Raw genomic sequence first — 18,420 nt, 5'->3', positions numbered from 1 at the left:
CGGTCAACGGAAGGAGCTCAGTTAGAATGGCTTGACAGTTTGCTTCCTTGGTTGAATGAAACCTGACTCAGTTTCCTGGCCTAAAATTTAAACGCCAGAAATTTCTTCATATTTTGTAAAGATTCCAAAAGTATACGGAGTTAGGAATGTTAATGTGTAATTATGTAAATTACATCCCCTAAAAATGTAACCCAGGGTTAAAAAAAAAAAGTGTCCCAGGAGCAAGCACAAGATAATCTCTTCAATGTAGCTGATCTCGCTACAGAAAACTGAAGGTATACGATTACAAGATTCTAGTACTACACTTGAAAAGGTGTCATAACTTGAAGATACACTGTTAAGTGAATGATGCATTCTGTAAACTCAAAGGAACCACTTAAATAACAAGGTTATGCCTAATGAGCCAACAAAATATAAATAATATAAAACATAGCTATTCCAAAAGAAGGTAGAAAAAGACAAAAAGGGGAGCAAAACCAGATGGGATAAATAACAAATTGCACATTATTAGTTTGAACATAACCACATTACTTATGAACGACCTAAATACCCCAGTAAAAAAAAGAGATTGTCAACTATATTAAAAAAACAAAAAAACTAGGTTTAACTATATGCTGCCTACTAGAAACTTACTATTTAAAATAGCTTTATTTTTTTAAATGTTTATTTCTTTTTGAGACAGAAACAGAGCATGAGCAGGGGAGGGGCAGAGAGAGAGGGAGACACAGAATCTGAAGCAGGTTCCAGGCTCTGAGCTATCAGCACAGAGCCCGATGTAGGGCTCGAGCCCATGAACCATGAGATGGTGACCTGAGCCGAATTCGGGCGCTTAACCAACTGAGGCACTCAGGGGCCCCTAAAATATATTTATTTTTGAGAGAGAGAAAAGGTGATTGAGATCCAGGCGGATACAGGGCTCAAACTCACAAACCATGACCTGAGCCAAGATCGAATTGGATGCTTAACTGAACCAAGCACTTTAAATGCTGAAAACTCATTTTAAATACTGTCACAATTAGATTAAAAGTAAACCATGTTGGGATGCCTGGCTGGCTCATTTGGTAGAGCATGTGACTCTTGATTTCAAGGTTGTGAGTTTGTAGAGATTACTTAAGTAAAAATTAAAAAAAAAAAAAGCAAACCATGTTTTTTTTTAATGTTTGTTTATTTATTTATTTTGACATACACAGAATCTGAAGCAGGCTCCAGGCTCTGAGCTATTAGCACAGAGCCCAGTGTGGGGCTTGAACCCATGAACCCTGAGATCATGACAAAGCCAAAGTCAGAAACTCAACTGACTGAGCCATGCAGACCCAAAAAAATAACCCATGTTAAATAGAGATATGAAAGATCTAAGAGAAAGGCTCAATTTAAATTTCTAGAGATAAAAACTAGAAAACATACTTTTGATGAGATTGATGGCAGAATAGACATTGTTTTTCAATATTTATGTTTGAGAGAGAGATAGAGTGTGATCAGGGGGGTGGGGACAGAGAGAGAGACACACACACAGAACCCGAAGCAGGCTCCAGGCTCTGAGCTATCAGCACAGAGCCCAAAATGGGGCTCAAACCCACGGACCGAGAGATCATGACCTGAGCTAAAGTCAGACGCTTACCTGGCTGATCCACCCAGGTGCCCCTTGGCAGAGTAGATATTGTATAAGAAAAAAATAGTGAACTGAAAAGACACAGCAATACAAACCAAAATGAAAAACAGGGGCGCCTGGGTGGCTCAGTCGGTTGAGCTTCCGACTTCGGCTCAGGTCATGATCTCGCGGTTCGTGGGCTCGGGCCCCGCGTCGGGCTCTGTGCTGACAGCTAGCTCGGAGCCTGGAGCATGCTTCGGATTCTGTGTCTCCCTCTCTCTCTGACCCTCCCCTGCTCATGCTGTCTCTCTCACTCTCAGAAATAAATGAAAAAACAAAACAAAACAAAAAACAAAATGAAAAACAGGTGTGGGGGTAGAAGGAGTAAAAAACTAGGAACAGTAGATTACCCTATTTGTATATGCAAAAGATCAGTGATCTTTGACAAAGCAAAAGAAGCTGAAGTACAAATTCAAGCATGAGAAAAGCTTTTATTAAAAAGAGAGAAATTGTTCAAGAACCTGAACTTAAAAGAGAAAGGCCTTATGTTCTTAGCCAAGTGGTAAAAGAGGTATTGTGAGGAATGCCTAGTGGAAACTGCTAACTCTCTGAATAAGATAGTGAACAAACAACACTATTCTGGGAGGGTTTATAAAATATGAAAATGTATTACATATCTTACCAACCCAAGACATTGTTGTCATTAACATGTTAATCATTCCTCTTTGTTATCTAATGCAATACAACTATAACTGTTTATACAGTTACAATGTCCTTGTTCATTCAGTCTAGCATTGATGTCAGTTTTAAGTCATTTTGATTGGTGTCTTTGAATACTGGTCACATTTTCCTGCCTGGTAAATTTTGGTTGGATTGACACTGTCGACTTTATTATAGGATTATGAGCGAGTAGGTACAGCAGGGGATATCAGGATATATTACACTCTTATATTTTTAAAAATTATTTGAGAGAGAGAGAGAATGGGAGGTAGAGGGGCAGAGAGAGAAGCTCAAGCAGGCTTCACACTGTCGGCGCAGGACACAATTTGGAGCTCGAACCCACAAACTGAGATCATGACCTGAGCCAAAAACAAGAGTCTGATGCATACCCAACTGAGCCACCCAGGTACCACTCTTACAAATATTCTTGAAGCTTGTTTTGTTGGGATACATTGAGGTTACTTGAAAAGTTTGGTCCTTTCTGGCCCTGTTTTATTATTTAATTAGTTAATTTCTTCCTGGCCCTGCTTTAAATCTTAGCTTATTGGATGGGATTCAGTCAACTAACAATGTGTATCGAGTGCCTACTCTATATCACATATTCTAGACATCTTGTATACAGAGGTTATCAGAAGTTCCTTACCCTCATGAAGCTTATACAGTTACAGTATATAATTTACATTCAAGACCTTACACTTGAGCATAAAGCTGATACTGTAATATGGTTTGTATTTGAAATTGATGTTTATACGTGACCCAAGGTCTTTATATTCCATATCAAAATCTTTAACAATTGAAATGTTCTCTCCAAGTGATTCTAGTGGTGTTTATGTCATTAAAAAAAAAATCACGTGTCTAAATACCATCCAAATACCTGGTCTGACAGTCCTCTACCTTTAGTTTCTCCCTGAGACCTGACCTCATGCTTTTTCAGGTTTTTCACCAGTGGATTTGGTCCGAACCTCTTCCTGTATGTTTTATGCCAGCCCCTATGATTACCCCTGACTACATTTAAATAATTATACATAGCAGATTCCAAAAATATTTTCCAGGCTGGTTACCAGCCTTCAGTAATTCCAGCACTAGATTCAGCCTACTCTTCCAGAGCTTCTATGCCTACTCCAGGTCCAGTTCCAAGTCTCTCTGGCTTCGTGGAGCATGAGATACCAGTCTAAGGTTGATTCCATGAAGACCTACTTTTGTCTTTCTCATGTTTGTAGGACTCACAGTCCCTCTGAGTTGAAAGAAAATGGGAATAGGTGCCAGGAAGAATGTTGGGGTGGTTCCATCAATGAGGCAAAAGTTAGAGTTAGACAGGGTACTACCTCCAAGGGAAGGCAACTGGATAGTTATCCAGGAGTTGAGAACTTCAGATTCCCACCATTCTGAGAATAATGTCAACAACCAGGGAAGGGAGGAGGAGAGCTAGGATGGAAGTAATCCTCCTAATTTGTGTTCAAATTGCCTTTTTCATGTTTTTTTTTTTTTAATTTTTTAACTTTTATTATTGAGAGACAGAGACAGAGCACAAGCAAGGAAGGGGCAGAGAAAGGGGGAGACACAGAATATGAAGCAGGCTCCAGGCCCTGAGCTGTCAGCACAGGGCCCGATGTGGGGCTCAAACTCACAAACTGCGAGATCGTGACCCAAGCCAAAGTCAGACGCTTTACCGACTGAGCCCCCAGGTGCCCCAACTTTTTCATGTTTTCAAAAAAATTACTGAGAGCTGCATTGGAATATATTTTATTACCTAATGTATAGGTTTAAATTACTAATTGTACTTGGGCTTTTAGTTCATTTTGCAAAGCTGGTTTCTCTTTTTCAGGTCTAGAAAATTTTAAAAATCACTTTTATGGTGACATTGTATAATGATTGCTTATTTTTAAATTGAACTTAAATTCATCAAAGAACATTAAATTATATTCATGAGTTTAATATATTCATTTATTTTTTTAAGGACTTCAGTTGCCTGAAATAATAAATCTAGAGCCAAAGAAATGGAACAGGTAATCATTTGATATTGAAGAAATTTAGAACTTAAAAGAATTTTAGAAAAAGAGAAAGAGGAGCACCTGAGATTACTTGGTCCTTTCTGGCCCTGTTTTATTATTTCTTCCTGGCCCTGCTCTAAATCTGAGTGGCTTAGTTGGTTGAGCTTCCAACTCTTGATTTCAGTGGAGGTCATGATCACAGGGTCATGCTTGAGAGTCTCTCTCTTCCTCTGCCCCTACCCCCAGCTCACATGGGTGTACTCTCTCTAAAACAAAATTAAAAAAAAAAAAATCCACAAATGGGAAAAGTGAATATGTGATAATGTTAGCCAGTGATTTAGGGCAGAGACAATCTCCTCTAAATTATAGAATCACTAATATGGTAACTAGGAATGTGGTTCAAGGTACCCTGTCTGAAAATGTGTATCAGGTATCTTATGTGACATATAGGTCAAGTTAGAAAAGGCACATAAAGCTCTCACACATTCCTCATCTTTACAAACCTTCTTTGTTTCACAAGAACTTTAGTATTTCGTTAAAGGAATTCCACATTTAGTGGATAAACAGAATTTTATTTCTCTTGTGATTTTACCTGCTAACAGATGAGGCAGAATGTACCAGTGAAATCCCTGCCACATTCACTGCCCTTTTTTAATATTTATTTTTGAGAGACAGAGAAAGCGTGTGCACACTAGTGGAAGATGGGTAGAGAGGGAGACACAGAATCCGAAGCAGGTTCCAGGCTCTGAGCTGTCAGCACAGAGCCCAGTTCAGGGCTTGAACTCACGAACTGTGAGATCATGACCTGAGCTGAAGTTGGATGTTCAACCAACTGAGCCACCCAGGTGCCCCACATTGACTGCCTTCTGTTTCTCCTCAGTGTGAACTGACACATATTAAGGGTAAAGACTTTTCCACTTTGCCATATCTCTACTCACTGTAAGTTCCCTGATGAGCTATGGTGATCACTGATGACAGACAGGGTCAGTCTTCTAAAAACACAGCTTTCCTAGCCTCTGCACTCATGGGCTTTTTGTCTGTATATAACCATATCATCAGCTAGACATTATTGCTCAAGGCTTTTCCAAACTGAATGTACCAGTTTTTTCCTAGATGTTTTGTGTGACATAAAATAAGATGTAATTGACTGAAGGCACAACCACATTCACTGCATTCATAAGGTTTCTCTCCTGTCCAAATTCTCCGTTATTTCCTGAAGGTGTACATCTGGCAACTGGCTGTCCCACTAGGACCACACTCCTATCGGTGAGAAGCCCACTGGTGGTTAATGAGATCTGAGGGATCGCAGAAGGCATTTGCACAGTCGCTATACTAACAGGGCTTTTCCCCTGCATGAGTTCACTAGTATCTAATAAGCCTTGACCCTCTGTGGGAGGATATTCAACCTTCACTGACTCTATGTGTTCCTTTCTTATGTGTATCCTCTTATGTTTAACAAGGCATGATATGTGCGAGAAAGCTTTCCCACATTCATTGCAGCCATAGGGTCGCTCTCCTGTATGAGTTCTTTGATGGACAGTGAGCATGGTCTTTGTAGTGAAGGCTTTCCCGCAGTCATTGCATTTATAGGGTTTCTCTCCTGTGTGAATCCTCTGATGTTTAATGAGTCCTGATTTCTGTGAACAAGATTTTCCACATTCACTACATACAAAGGGAGTCTTTCCTGTATGAAATCGCTGATGTGCTATGAGGCAGGCCTTCTGGCTGAAGGCCTTACCACATTCAGTGCATCCATAGGGTTTCTCTCCAGTATGAGTCCTCTGATGTATAAGAAGATTGCCCTTCTGAATGAAACCTTTTCCACATTCACTGCATATATAAGATTTCTCTCCTGTATGAGTTTTCTGATGTAGAATGAGTTGTGATTTTCTGGCAAAACCTTTTCCACATTCATTGCATTGATGGGGCCTTTCGCCTCTTTCATTTCTCTGATGTATAATGAGTTCTGCCTTCCTGCAGAAGGCTTTGTCACATTCAGTACATTCATAAGGTTTCTCTCCTGTGTGAGTTCTCTGGTGTTCAGTCAGCTTGAACTTTCTGGAGAATGCTTTCCCACATACACTGCATCCATGGGGTTTATTTCCTGTATGAGTCTTCTGATGTTCAGTGAGCTGAAATTTCCTGAGGAAGGCTTTCCCACACTCACAGCACTCATAGGGCTTCTCTCCTTTGTGAACTCGCTGGTGTTCAGTGAGCTTGAACTTCTTGGAGAAGGCTCTCCCACATACACCACATCCATGGAGTTTCTTTCCTGTATGAATTCTCTTATGTTCTGCGAGCCGAGACCTCTTGAGGAAGGCTTTCCCACATTCAGGACATTCGTGGGCTGTCTCTATTTTGTGTATTTGCTGATGTTTAAGGAACTGTGACTTAGTGCTGGTGGGTCTTCTACTTTCATGGAATTTAATTTCAGTGTAAGTTTGCTTGTGATTAGCACAGAGAATGGATCTTCCATCTCCACTAGACTCAGCAGGCTCTTTTATGTCACAGCTTCTACTTTGGGTGATTAAGTGTGGCTTCAATCCATGCAAATGAAACCTCTCATGATTCGGCCTCAAAGGAAAATGACTTTCGCTCTGATGAATAATCTTTCCACATATGTTCAGTTCATAACACTGTTCTATCCTCTTTGGCATTTTTGGGTTTTGTAAGTGCTGAAGCAGATGATCATCAGCTTTCTCAATTTCTAGGAAAGAAGAGAATAGTGAATCTTTCCATGAACATCATAGGGAATAAAACTGCTTCAAAAGTACTGTGGGTAGGCTGGCTCTTTAGTGGAACTTTTAGTATCAACATAAAAGAAATTCCAAGCATATTGTTATAAACGTATTCCTTATCTCTTTTTGTAAAAAAAAAAAAAAAAAGCTTTTAAAATTGTAGCTAAATACACATAAGATTAAATTTACCATTTTAACCATTTTTAAGTGTGCACTTTTGTGTCATTAAGTACATTCACACTGGTGCATCCATCACCTCCATCCATCTCTAGAACATTTTTATCCCCCCCATCAAAAAAAAAAACCTCTGTACTCATTAAACAATAACTTCTTATCTGTTAGAAATGTTTAAAAATAGTATAAATAAAGCAGACCAAAAGATGACAGCTATCTGTCATTTAGGGTAAATTCACAACAAATCAAGAATTGACTGCTTTATAAGTAAGGCTTTGGAGACAGTAAAATACAAGGAAATCATTATCAGCATCAGATCAGAGAGGTTGGAGGGATACCTGATTCAAAATGGTAAGAGACAAAATCCACTCATTCAATACATCCTTCTTAAGTGGCTACTTCCATATACCACCTATGATGTTAGTGTTGGAGAAATACAAAGATACTCTTTATTTTCACTGAACTCCTACTCTAAGGATGGAAAGAGAAATAGAATAACATGCAAGAAAAAGAATAAAGTAGGCAGTTGCAAATGTGACCCTAGTTTGAGGAAGCAAAGTGAATGAAAAGTGGAAGAAATCTGGATGTTTTGAAGAATGGATAAAACCCATTATTGGATTTATCTGCAGATAAGTAACATGAGGAAATCAAAGATTCTCCTGAGTATTTGGCTTGCGCTAATGGGTAAGTGGGTAATGCCTTTTAATAAGATGAGGATGTTGTTTAAGTTCAAATAGGAGGAGAACAAGTGCATTTTGAAGCACATCATCTTTGAGATAATTATTAGATATCTAAGTACAGACATGGAAAACCCAGTTAGATATATATGAAACTCGAGAGAGATCTTGAATGAAGATATATGGAAAGCATCAGTATGTAAATATTACTAAGGTCAGAGTGTTGGGTGGAATTACATTCCAGGAAGGTGAAAACTGAAAGCAGATGAAGGCACAAGACTAAGAGCTTAGTCATTTCAACATATAGGGCTTTGGTACTCTTAGAAACTGCTGAAGAGACCCAAACACCTACCACACTGATAAAAGAAATAAGCAGACCCAGTGTTAGAACAAATATCCCAAAGACAAGTCAGAATGTTGAATGCACAGAATCTGATTTCAAGAAAATTCTAACAGACTCAGGGTGCTCATCCTGTTGCTACATCATTCTTGTTCATTACGCAGACCATCATCAAACGATCTTTCCCAAACACTCTAACCTTGTAACTAGCTGTGACACATTCTCATATGTTCCCCCAGAAAATGGGACACGCTGATCCTTACAGACTTTTACAACATGCCAGTGGGGCACGGTCATCTCTAGAAGCATATCTGCTGCTGTACCAGATGTGGGAACTGTCACCTTCTTCATCACATGGTATCTGCACAGAAGTCATACTGGAATTTCTCCAATTTCACTGTCCCTGATAGATCTTGCCACTAACAGCATCTTCCTTAATTCTAGACTCTATGTTATCGGCAAGGCTTCTAGTCAACAGTAGACTATTAATAGTTAAGTTATGGGGTATTGTTTAAGGGATCCTAATGTACCACCTTCCTCTTTAATCAAGACTCTGGCAAGTTTGCCTTTAGTTTTACTTAAAACATCTGGCTATACCTTATTATTCCTACAATGCCTACTTAAAGAAATTTAGAAAACCTAACCTCCACCATGCCCTATTTATTACTGACATGGAAAAATCAAAACGGTAGCCCAGTAATAAACCTTTACATTAGCATGATGTACCCAGTTTACCCAATTTTCCACTCACTAGTCTCCAACAAATACCTTCTGACACTGATCTTCATGTGGCTGGTTTTAGGACACTCTTTTGACAGTCCCCATACGGCTGTGCACATTTCCAATTTCTTGCTATGTTTCTTCATCGTCATCTTGAAAACATAGCTGTATCTATTGCAACATTAGGTACTTTGTTATACTATCATTCTCCATTCCTTCTATACCACTTTAGGTTACTTTTCTTCTAAATTTCTAAAACACAGTGGAAACAACATGAAACTAGGGGCACCGACCCCCACCCCTTTCCCTGTGGTTGAAAATACATATTAACTTTTGACTTCCCCACAACTTAACTATTTATAGTCTACTGTTGATCAGAAGCCTTGCTGATAACATAGAGACATTAGCACATATTTCGTCTGTTATGTTTTATACTGTATTCTTATTTAAAAAAGTAAACTAGAGAAAAATGTTATTTAAAAAATTACAAATTACATTCTCACTACTGTATTAATAGGAAAAAAAATCTGTGTGTAAGTGGACCTGTGCCATTTAAACCTGTGTTGCTCACGGGTCAACTCTAGTCCCTATGTTTATTATTCGCTTGAATTCTGTAGAGCCTTGAATTATAGCAAAAACTTCAAAAGCTTCGTTTCTAAATATTACATGAAGATTTGTCCTATCTTTGCTTATAAAATCTTTTGCTGTAGATTTCAGTCTCTTTTACTATGTGTTAGAGGACTGCAGTTCATCAGCTCAGGTCACAATAGCGCCCCTGGGTGGCTCTGCATCAAGACACATGCAAGCCCTCAACCTAAATCTTTTTTTTTTTTTTTTTTAATGTTTATTTATTTTTGAGAGAGAGAAAGAGACAGAGAGCAAGCAGGGAAGGAGCAGATAGAGAGGGAGACACAGAATCCAAAGCAGGCTCCAGGCTCTGAGCTGTCAACACAGAGCCCAATGTGGGGCTCAAAAACACGAACTGTGAGATCATGGCCTGAGCCAAAGCTGGACGCGTAACCGACTGAGCCACCCAGGCACCCCGACCCAATTCTAATAAAACCCAACTCTGAGGAAGCAGTGTTGATTATAATGAAAACTTCTTCAATGCCAGCTTGGCATTTAAGAAATATTTGATATACAGATGGAAAAGCATGGTCTCTCACCAACCTGCCTACACAGTTACTTGATGAAGACATAAATGGATGACCAAGATGTATTTTCTTCTTGTACAAGGATTGAAATACAGGCCCTTGACACAAGAGTAGTAAAGAAGCCTCAGGTACCACCAAATAATAAAGATACAGTATCTTTAGGAGTAGCTGGTGGAACTGGGACCAAAGTAAAATGGGAATTCAGAGAAGGAAGATACTACTTTATTTTTGTTTAGCATAAACCATCTCATGGAAAGAATTCAAAGTGAAAATATATATTACTTGAGTGGGAAGAACAAACAAAAAGTGACATACTTCTCCCTGAGTTCTTACCTTACTTGATGCATTGGCAACTCTCTAGAAAATGTTTATGGCTTTGACTTTTACAAAACACTTGCTCATTATGCGCTCTCTCTCCCTACCACATTTGTTACACACTCATCTGTTGGTCCCTGATTGTCTTAAGGCTCTTGTTTTCTTGATCTGGATCCACTCTCTAGGAGATCTCATCTGCTCCAAATTTCTTTCTCCGCACCTCACCTCTCCCTGAACTTTCTGGGTACATCAAATTGAAGCAGAGAGCCCCACTTAGATGCTAACAACCACATCTAACTTACAATCTCCATTATAGAACTTTTGTCTTCCCAGCCCAAATCTCCTCCTCAATATATCTTCTCTATTACAATGAATGACAGAAGAGTCACTCTTCTGGTGACTCATGCTAAAAATTCTTAGCATCATCATTCATTCATCTGTTTCCTTTTCTCACCCCATGTTGTAGGTTGAACTTGTTCCCCAAGAAGGTATATTCAATTGCTAACCCCCTGGTACCTGTGAATGTGACCTTTTTTGGAAATAGTTTTTGCAGATATAATCAAGTTAAGATGAGCTCACTTTGGATTAGGGTGGGACTGGCATCTTTATAAGGAAAGGGAGATTTGGGACACAGACACAGAAAATATACATGGAAATGGCCATATGATGACAGAGCCAAAGATTGGAAAGGTGTTCCTACAAGTCAAGGAAGGCCAAGAATTTGCAACAGCCACCAGATGCTAGAAAGAGGCAAGAAAAGATTCCTGTCTCGATTCTGGAGGGAACGTAGCCTGCCAACACCTTGATTTCCAACTTTCAGTATCTAGAAGAAAATAAATTCCTGTTGTGTTAAGCCACCCAATTTATAGTTATTTGTTTAAGGAGCCCTAGGAAACTAACATACCTGATATCTACTTTGATGGCAAATTCAATCAGCCTTCTTACATATATATCCAGAATCTTCCATTACTCACCTCTCAAGCCTAGGGAATCCAATGACCAGGTCTCCTATCTGGCTTTCTGCTTCAACTTCTGTCCTAGTCCAGTCTACACATAGTCAAAGTGACACTTCTGAAATATAAATTGTATCTGTCACTGCTATACCTTGAACTTGTTTCCTCACTTCACTAGGAGTTAAATCAAGCCCTTAAAATGGACTATAAGGTTCTACATGACCAACCAATCTATCAGCACTTCATCTCCAGTAGTTTTGTCTCTTGCTCACTCTACGGTATCCACACAGGCTTCCCTGATGTTCCTCAGACACACTCTTGCCTCTGGCTCTGCACTTCCCATTCTCTTCATTTTTCACCCAGGAAACCTACTCCTGTCACTCATCCTCTGCTCCCAGGCATCTCGTATTCCACAACATTCCTATTCATAGAAGGGCAGACCCCAAGCCTACCATCCACTGTTCCGTGATGCCAATGGATTGGTGTTCACAGCCCTTTTCACCACTAGACATATTTTCTATATATTTTTCCTACTTCTTAAATTATGATAAAATCCACAACACAAAATTTATCCTCTTAACCACTCTGAGTTTACAGTTTAGTGGTATCAAATATATTCTAGTGTCATGCAACCATCATCACTATCCATCTTCATAATTCTTTTCATCTTATAAAATTGAAACTCTGCATGTTTACTTCTGTTATATTCATGCCTCCCCCTTTCTGAGAGTAGAAACTCTGGTCTTTGAAAGAAGTGAAATTTCTGTGTCATGGATGGTACTCTGGTCAATTGCAACTTAATGGCATCAGTCTATGGGAAGAAAAGGGAAAGCTTCAGGGACAAGAATCCATTAATGAAATCTACGTTGAACTAAGAAAGATAGAATTAACAAATATACAAAAAAGTTAAAGTAAAGCAGACAAGAGGCTTTATTTAGGCTAGGAAATGAGAATGAGAAATTGTGTCCTAATTAAAGAAGAGCAACAGCAGACACCTTAAATACCCTAGAGAGTAGAGAAGGTTCAAGGTAATCACAGCATGGCAGGATTTAAGATGTATTTCAATTTTTAAAAATTGAAAATAGAAAATAATGTAATGTCAATTATACTTTAACAAAGCTCTAACAAATATTAAAAATAAATTTAATGGGGGCGCCTGGGTGGCTTAGTCGGTTAAGCGTCCGACTTTCGCTTGGGTCATGATCTCGCGGTTCGTGGGTTCGAGCCCCGCTTCGGGCTCTGTGCTGACTGCCAGCTCAGAGCCTGGAGCCTGTTTCAGTCTGTGACTCCCTCTCTCTCTGACCCTCCCCTGCTCATGCTGTCTCTCTCTCTCTCCTAGAAGTAAATTAAAATAAATAAATAAATAAATAAATTTAATGAGGGGCGCCTGGGTGGCTTAGTCTGTTAAGCGTCCGACTTTCACTTAGGTCATGATCTCGCAGTTCGTGGGTTCGAACCCCGCACTGGGCTCTGTGCTGACTGCCAGCTCAGAGCCTGGAGCCTGTTTCAGAGTCTGTGACTCCCTCTCTCTCTGACCCTCCCCTGCTCACGCTGTCTCTCTCTCTCTCCTAGAAATAAATTAAAAAACATTAAAAAAAATAAATTTAATGAAAAAGATGATGGAAAGGGGTTTTCTTAGAGGGAAGATCATTCTAGTTTCTCTTATAAGTGTGAACTCCTAGGGAGTTGCCATAGAAACAGGTAAGATACAGCTGACCCATGAACAACGCAGGGATTGGGGTACCGACCCTTTGGGCAGTTGAAAATCTCCATACAACTTTGACTCCCCCAAAACACAACTAGTAATAGCCTACTGCTGATAGAAAGCCTTACCAGTAACAGTCAGTATGTATTTCGTATATGTATTATATACTATATCTTATAATAAAGCAGAGGAAAGAAAATGTTAGTAAAATCATAAAGAAGAGACAATATATTTATGGAAAAGAATACATGCATGAGTGGACCCAGGCAGTTCAAATCCATGTTGTTCAAGAGTCAACTGTACATAGATTAGATGGTATTAGAGATCTCAACATGGGAATCTCCACAGAGAGCAAGAACTTAACATTTTTGAATCAAGTAAGGTTTTAAGGCCTTTGAAACAGAGCAAAGAATAAAAAGAGGACCTTTGAAGAACCCCAGAGTGGGGAAAGAGAGAAGTTAAAGCAGATAAATGCGTAAGAGACCAGGTTGAGGCACCTGGGTGGCTTAGTCAGTTAAGCATCTGATTCCTGATTTTAGCTCAAGTCATGATCTCATGGTCCTGCATTGGGCTTCATGCTGGGCATGGAGCCTGTTTGGAATTCTCTCTCTCTCTCTGTCCCTCCCCTATGCGCGCTCTCTCTCAAAAAAAGAAGCTTTAAAAAAAAGAGAGACCAGGTTACCATGGAGCAAGGCATCCAAGGTGGAGTTAGATGTTATGAAGGGAGTGTATAGTCAGAAGACAACAATCAATTCAAAGTTTTAGCTTAGCAAGACATGGAAGGAGGAATTTCATAAAGAGAGGTGAAAGGAAATCTGACAAGTGATGAAGTGGGAAGATGTGGAAATCTACGCAAGGGTAAAAAATGTTGACATCTAAGAAGAAATAAATAGAGATTAGTTCCATGAAGAGATCAAAGAGTGTTTTCCCCTAAATTCCTACATAGTTCTGTTTCTGTAACCTCAGAGACCCTCACCGCTGTGATGCCTTCCTGAAATGACAAGAAAGTGATTTCCACAGCCTCCCCTGCCCATTGCCACCACTGCTTTTCTCTCACGTGCATGGGTTTGACTTTGGACTTCATCTTCTAAAATCCATGGTGGTTTTCCTTGTTCCAATTCAGAGAGTGAACCTGGTTGATGAGCTTGATACCCTGTTTATGGGAAATGACAAAAGACTTAGGCTCATCAGACTGCCCTGGGCTCTACAATACGAGGGCGATAGATGTTAGGGACTGCATAATTTGTGTGTTTGCAAATGAAAGGCTTTTCTCTGAGACAAGGAGAGCTTCTACCTTCTCACTGGGGGCAAGGGAGGGGACTGAGAACTTACACTGCAGAGCAGCACAGACATAGCACAGCTCTCAGAAGCTGACAGAGGAAATGCCTCCAAGTGACAAGGAAGCCATCCTCACCCAGTGACACCAGGTTCCTGTAGTTCTCCAGCATCACATCCCAGTACAGGTCCTTCTGGACGGGAGCCAGGAGCTGCCACTCCTCCCATGTGAAGTCCACGGCCACATCCTCCAGTGTCAACAATTCCTGTAATACAGTTGTCTTTAATAGAAGTATTTCCCTTTTACTGAAATGGAAGGTGTGAGATAATAGAAAATATATATATTGGCCTCTGCCCCTGGTTCCTGGCAGAGCTCCTAAAACCCCTATAATTTCCCAGGTGATAAGGGCCTCGGGAGCATCTTTTATTTTCTAATTGGTCTTTAACTCATTTCTCACACAGGGTTCTTGAAACCGTTGTAAATTCCTAAGTGTTAAGAACAATATGAATGTCTTTGTTCTGATGGGGCAACTGGTTGGGCTCCTGAATGGTGCTGGTCACCAGAAAGACCAAGCCATGATTAGAAGCTTGGAATTTTCAGACCAGCCCCCCTTTCTCTTGAGAAGGAACAGGGCCTGGAAAAAGAGTTAATGATCAATCATGCCTAGATGAGGAAGCCTCCATAAATCCCCAAAGTACAGGGTTAGGAGAGCTTCTGGGAGGATGATGCCTGGAGAGGGGATGGACGCTCCATGCCCCTTCCCATACACCTCACCCTGCACATCTCTTCCACCTGGCTATTCATGTGTCCTTTATATATCCTTTTATAATAAACTGGTAAATGTGTTTCCCAAGTTCTGTGAACCACTCTAGCAAATCCATTGAAACTGTATTTGAACTGGACAAGGGGTTGTGGAGAACTTCCAATTTTAGTCAAGTCAGATATAAGTTGTGAGTAACCTGGGGACCTATGTTTTCAATTAACATCTGAATGGGGGACAGTCTTGTGGGAGTGAGCCCTTAACTTGGGATCTGACGATAACTCCAGGTAGTGTCAGAATTTATCTGAATTGTAGGCCACCCAGCTGGTGTCAGAGAATTGTTTGGCGGGGGGGGTGGGGGGGGTGGCGGGGATGTCTACATGTCTGGCATCAAATGGTGTGAGTGTGGCAGTGATGTGAGAGTTAAGGAGACACGAAGGAGGAAGGGCGAGGTTTTCCCTACTCAAAAGGAATGTGAGGGAAGTGGTTCTGCTCATTTTTACCTTGTAGGCTATGTCTCTATTCTAATTTTTTTCAATTAATCACAAAAGAAACAAAGTCATTAAAATATTCAGTCATCCTTTCATCCCACAAATCACAGATATCTGCAATATGCAGCCATTAAATCCTCTTGCTAACCTGAGATCATTTGCAATAGGTATATTTCAGCACCTATTTGTCAATCACTGTACAAAACGCTAGGGACATCAGGGTGACGTAGTGTGAGTCCACTCTCGTAAAAGTGTCTTCACAGATGTAAGCATTTGCCTGCATAGATTCATGTAGATATACGCACACACAGGCACGCACACACACACACACACACACAGATACACATAGGTAAATGCCCAAAACATAGGAATGCACTACCAAGCATGTGTTAATGATGTGCCAGAGAATTGTGGGCAAAAAAAGTATGGAAGGGAACTTTATCACTATATGTACTATATAATGTCTTTTACATTGAAAATGTATCTGAGTCTGTGGTTCTTCCTGACACCAAATACATGGTGTCTTTCCCAATACTAATTTTCCAAGTCTCTGATTCTCAGGCATTGGGTGTCCTATAATTCAGTCCTATCTGACACTAACTATTCAGAGTCAGCATCAGACTTTACCGGCTTAATGGCTCACTCAGTTCTACAAAACTGCCTTCACTTCAGAGACAGGTCACAAGTTCCCAGTCACCAGGTTAGCTTCACTTCTATGCAATGTGGTTATAAATTTAGGGTTCCCACAACTTTCTCAAGTTTGGTCTTGCTAGAACAACTCACTCAGAAAAGTGTTGCACTTAAAATTACAATTTATTATAGGGCGCCTGGGTGGCTCAGTTGTTAAGCGTTCTACTTTGGCTCAGGTCATGATCTCATAGTATCATAAATCATACTATGAAGAGGTACTCAGGTGAGGTCCAAAAAGGTCCTGTGTGGAGGAGCCTATCCCCGTGGAGTTGGGGTATACCGCCCTCCTAGCAGGTGGATGGATCTACCCACGTACGTAGAGCTCTCTGAACCCTGTCAAGTTTCTGTGGAGATCTCATTCCATAGGCAACATTGATTAAATCACTGGTTACTAGTGACGGAACTCCAGCTCTAGCTCCTCTCCCATGCCATCCCCAGAGGTCCCAGGTGGAGCTGAAAGTTCCAAACCTCTAATCAAAGCTTGGTCTTTTGGGGGACCAGCCCCCATCCTGAAGCTATCTAGGGGCTTACCTTGAGTCACTGCATTAACTTAAACTTAGATATGTTCAAAGGGGCTTGTCATAAAAACAAAAGACACTCCTGCCACTTAGGAAATAACAGGGATTTAGGAGCTCAGTCAGGAACCAGAGACCAAGAGCAAATACATATATAGTTTTTATTATGACTCAATGAGTCATTTGTGTAATTAAAGGCAATACAAAGGTGGAAAGTGACAACTCGATTTTGAACACAGAAGGCTCTGTTTTCTGAGATGAGCTGAAGTTCTAAGGCAATCCTGTGTGGATCTCAACAACCCAAGCCAGCACCAGACGACAAAATTTAACTCCCTCTGGCTGAATCTGTACTCAAACACCAGTCCAGCGACCTGTTCAGAGGACCTCTGAAAGGTGTGCAGACCTTCCATTTTACTGGGCACTTTTGGTTCAACTTAAAGACAAATCCACATGGCAGTAAGACTAGGTATGGAAGTCACCGGGGCTGTGGTCTCCTCAAAACCCAGCGTCTACTGAATTCTACTTGATCTAGTCCCACAGGGGACTCAGAATAATCAGGGGAGTAACAGCCATGCCTGTACACTGATTAGGAGAAGGCTGCTGAGATCACACAGCCTACCATATCACCTCTGGAAAGAAACCATCCGAGAGAGTTCCTAAGGCTTAAGTGCCATGAAATGGTGGCCTCTCCTGAAGAACTGATCTGCTCTGTCCTGAGTCAAGGCATGTGATGTAATTCACTGTGATTTTGTGGCTGCAGTGGCTGTCGGAGATATTAAGTAGCTGCGCTGATGGTTTATGTCACCAGCAGGATCCTGCAGAGCCGTATGCCATATTCCGGCACTGGTCATACACGAACTCTAAGAACATGTTCCTGATCCCACTCTGTCCTGATTTTGAAGGGACATCTATTTCTTCCCAGAGCCCATTTTTCCCAATTTATGCTTTTGTATTTAGCCCAACTGATTTTTTCAGGCCTCCCCCAAATCCATGAAGGACTCAAGCTTTCAATAAAACAAACCAAAAGTCACCTTGACCTTCATCATTTTCTTCTGTTTCAGGAAATGCCCAGTAACAGGGATGTTAGTCTCTTCTGGATCTGCCCTGATTTTGTGTTTAGAAATGTTGGTCCTAGGACAAGGATGTCCCACGAATGGCTGTATACAACTCCAGGAACCTCCGACTCATCCTTTATTGGATCTCTCTTATTCCTAGGAATCCAGGACCTGTGGGGCGAAGAGCAAGTTCATTCTGGAGGACACATTTGCTCTGGGCCCAGACACCGACACTGCTGCTATGCACCCACCTTAAGTCAAAGCCAGCATCTGTAACAGTCTCTTTACTTCGTCCCCCCAAAGGTTTTATAACCCGGGCAAATAAAACATAACAATCTGAATGTGGGGGAGGCATGCCTTTCTTCCGTGAAGAAGCAGCCTGAATGAGGGGCACCTGGGCGGCTTAGTTGGTTAAGCGTCCGACTCTTCATCTTGGCTCAGGTCATGATCTCACAGTTTGTGAGATCCGGTCTGGTGTCGGCCTGTGCACTGGCAGTGCAGACCCTGCTTGGAATGCTCTCTCTCAAAATAAATAAACTAAAAAAAAAAAAAAAAAGC

General features: G+C 40.7%; 1 protein-coding gene and 1 long non-coding RNA gene across 2 annotated transcripts in view; one reads left to right on the top strand and one right to left on the bottom strand.

The window, feature by feature from the left end:
• Window positions 1–18,420, top strand: part of LOC120222373 — a 34,694-nt gene that overhangs the window by 529 nt on the left and 15,745 nt on the right. The gene's annotated exons all lie outside the window — the stretch shown is intronic.
• LOC120222363 (zinc finger protein 84-like) overlaps window positions 1–18,420 on the bottom strand; it is a 54,237-nt gene that overhangs the window by 20,412 nt on the left and 15,405 nt on the right. Inside the window, 1 exon segment of the mRNA XM_039220161.1 lies at window positions 5,757–6,505. Within this exon segment, the coding sequence (XP_039076092.1) occupies window positions 5,757–6,505 (749 nt within the window).

The sequence above is a fragment of the Hyaena hyaena genome, unplaced genomic scaffold (assembly GCF_003009895.1).
Source record: "Hyaena hyaena isolate Hyena2069 unplaced genomic scaffold, ASM300989v1 scaffold_871, whole genome shotgun sequence".
Lineage (NCBI taxonomy): Eukaryota > Metazoa > Chordata > Mammalia > Carnivora > Hyaenidae > Hyaena > Hyaena hyaena.
Note: the sequence above shows the minus strand (reverse complement) of the source record. Positions and strands in the feature narration are given on the sequence as shown.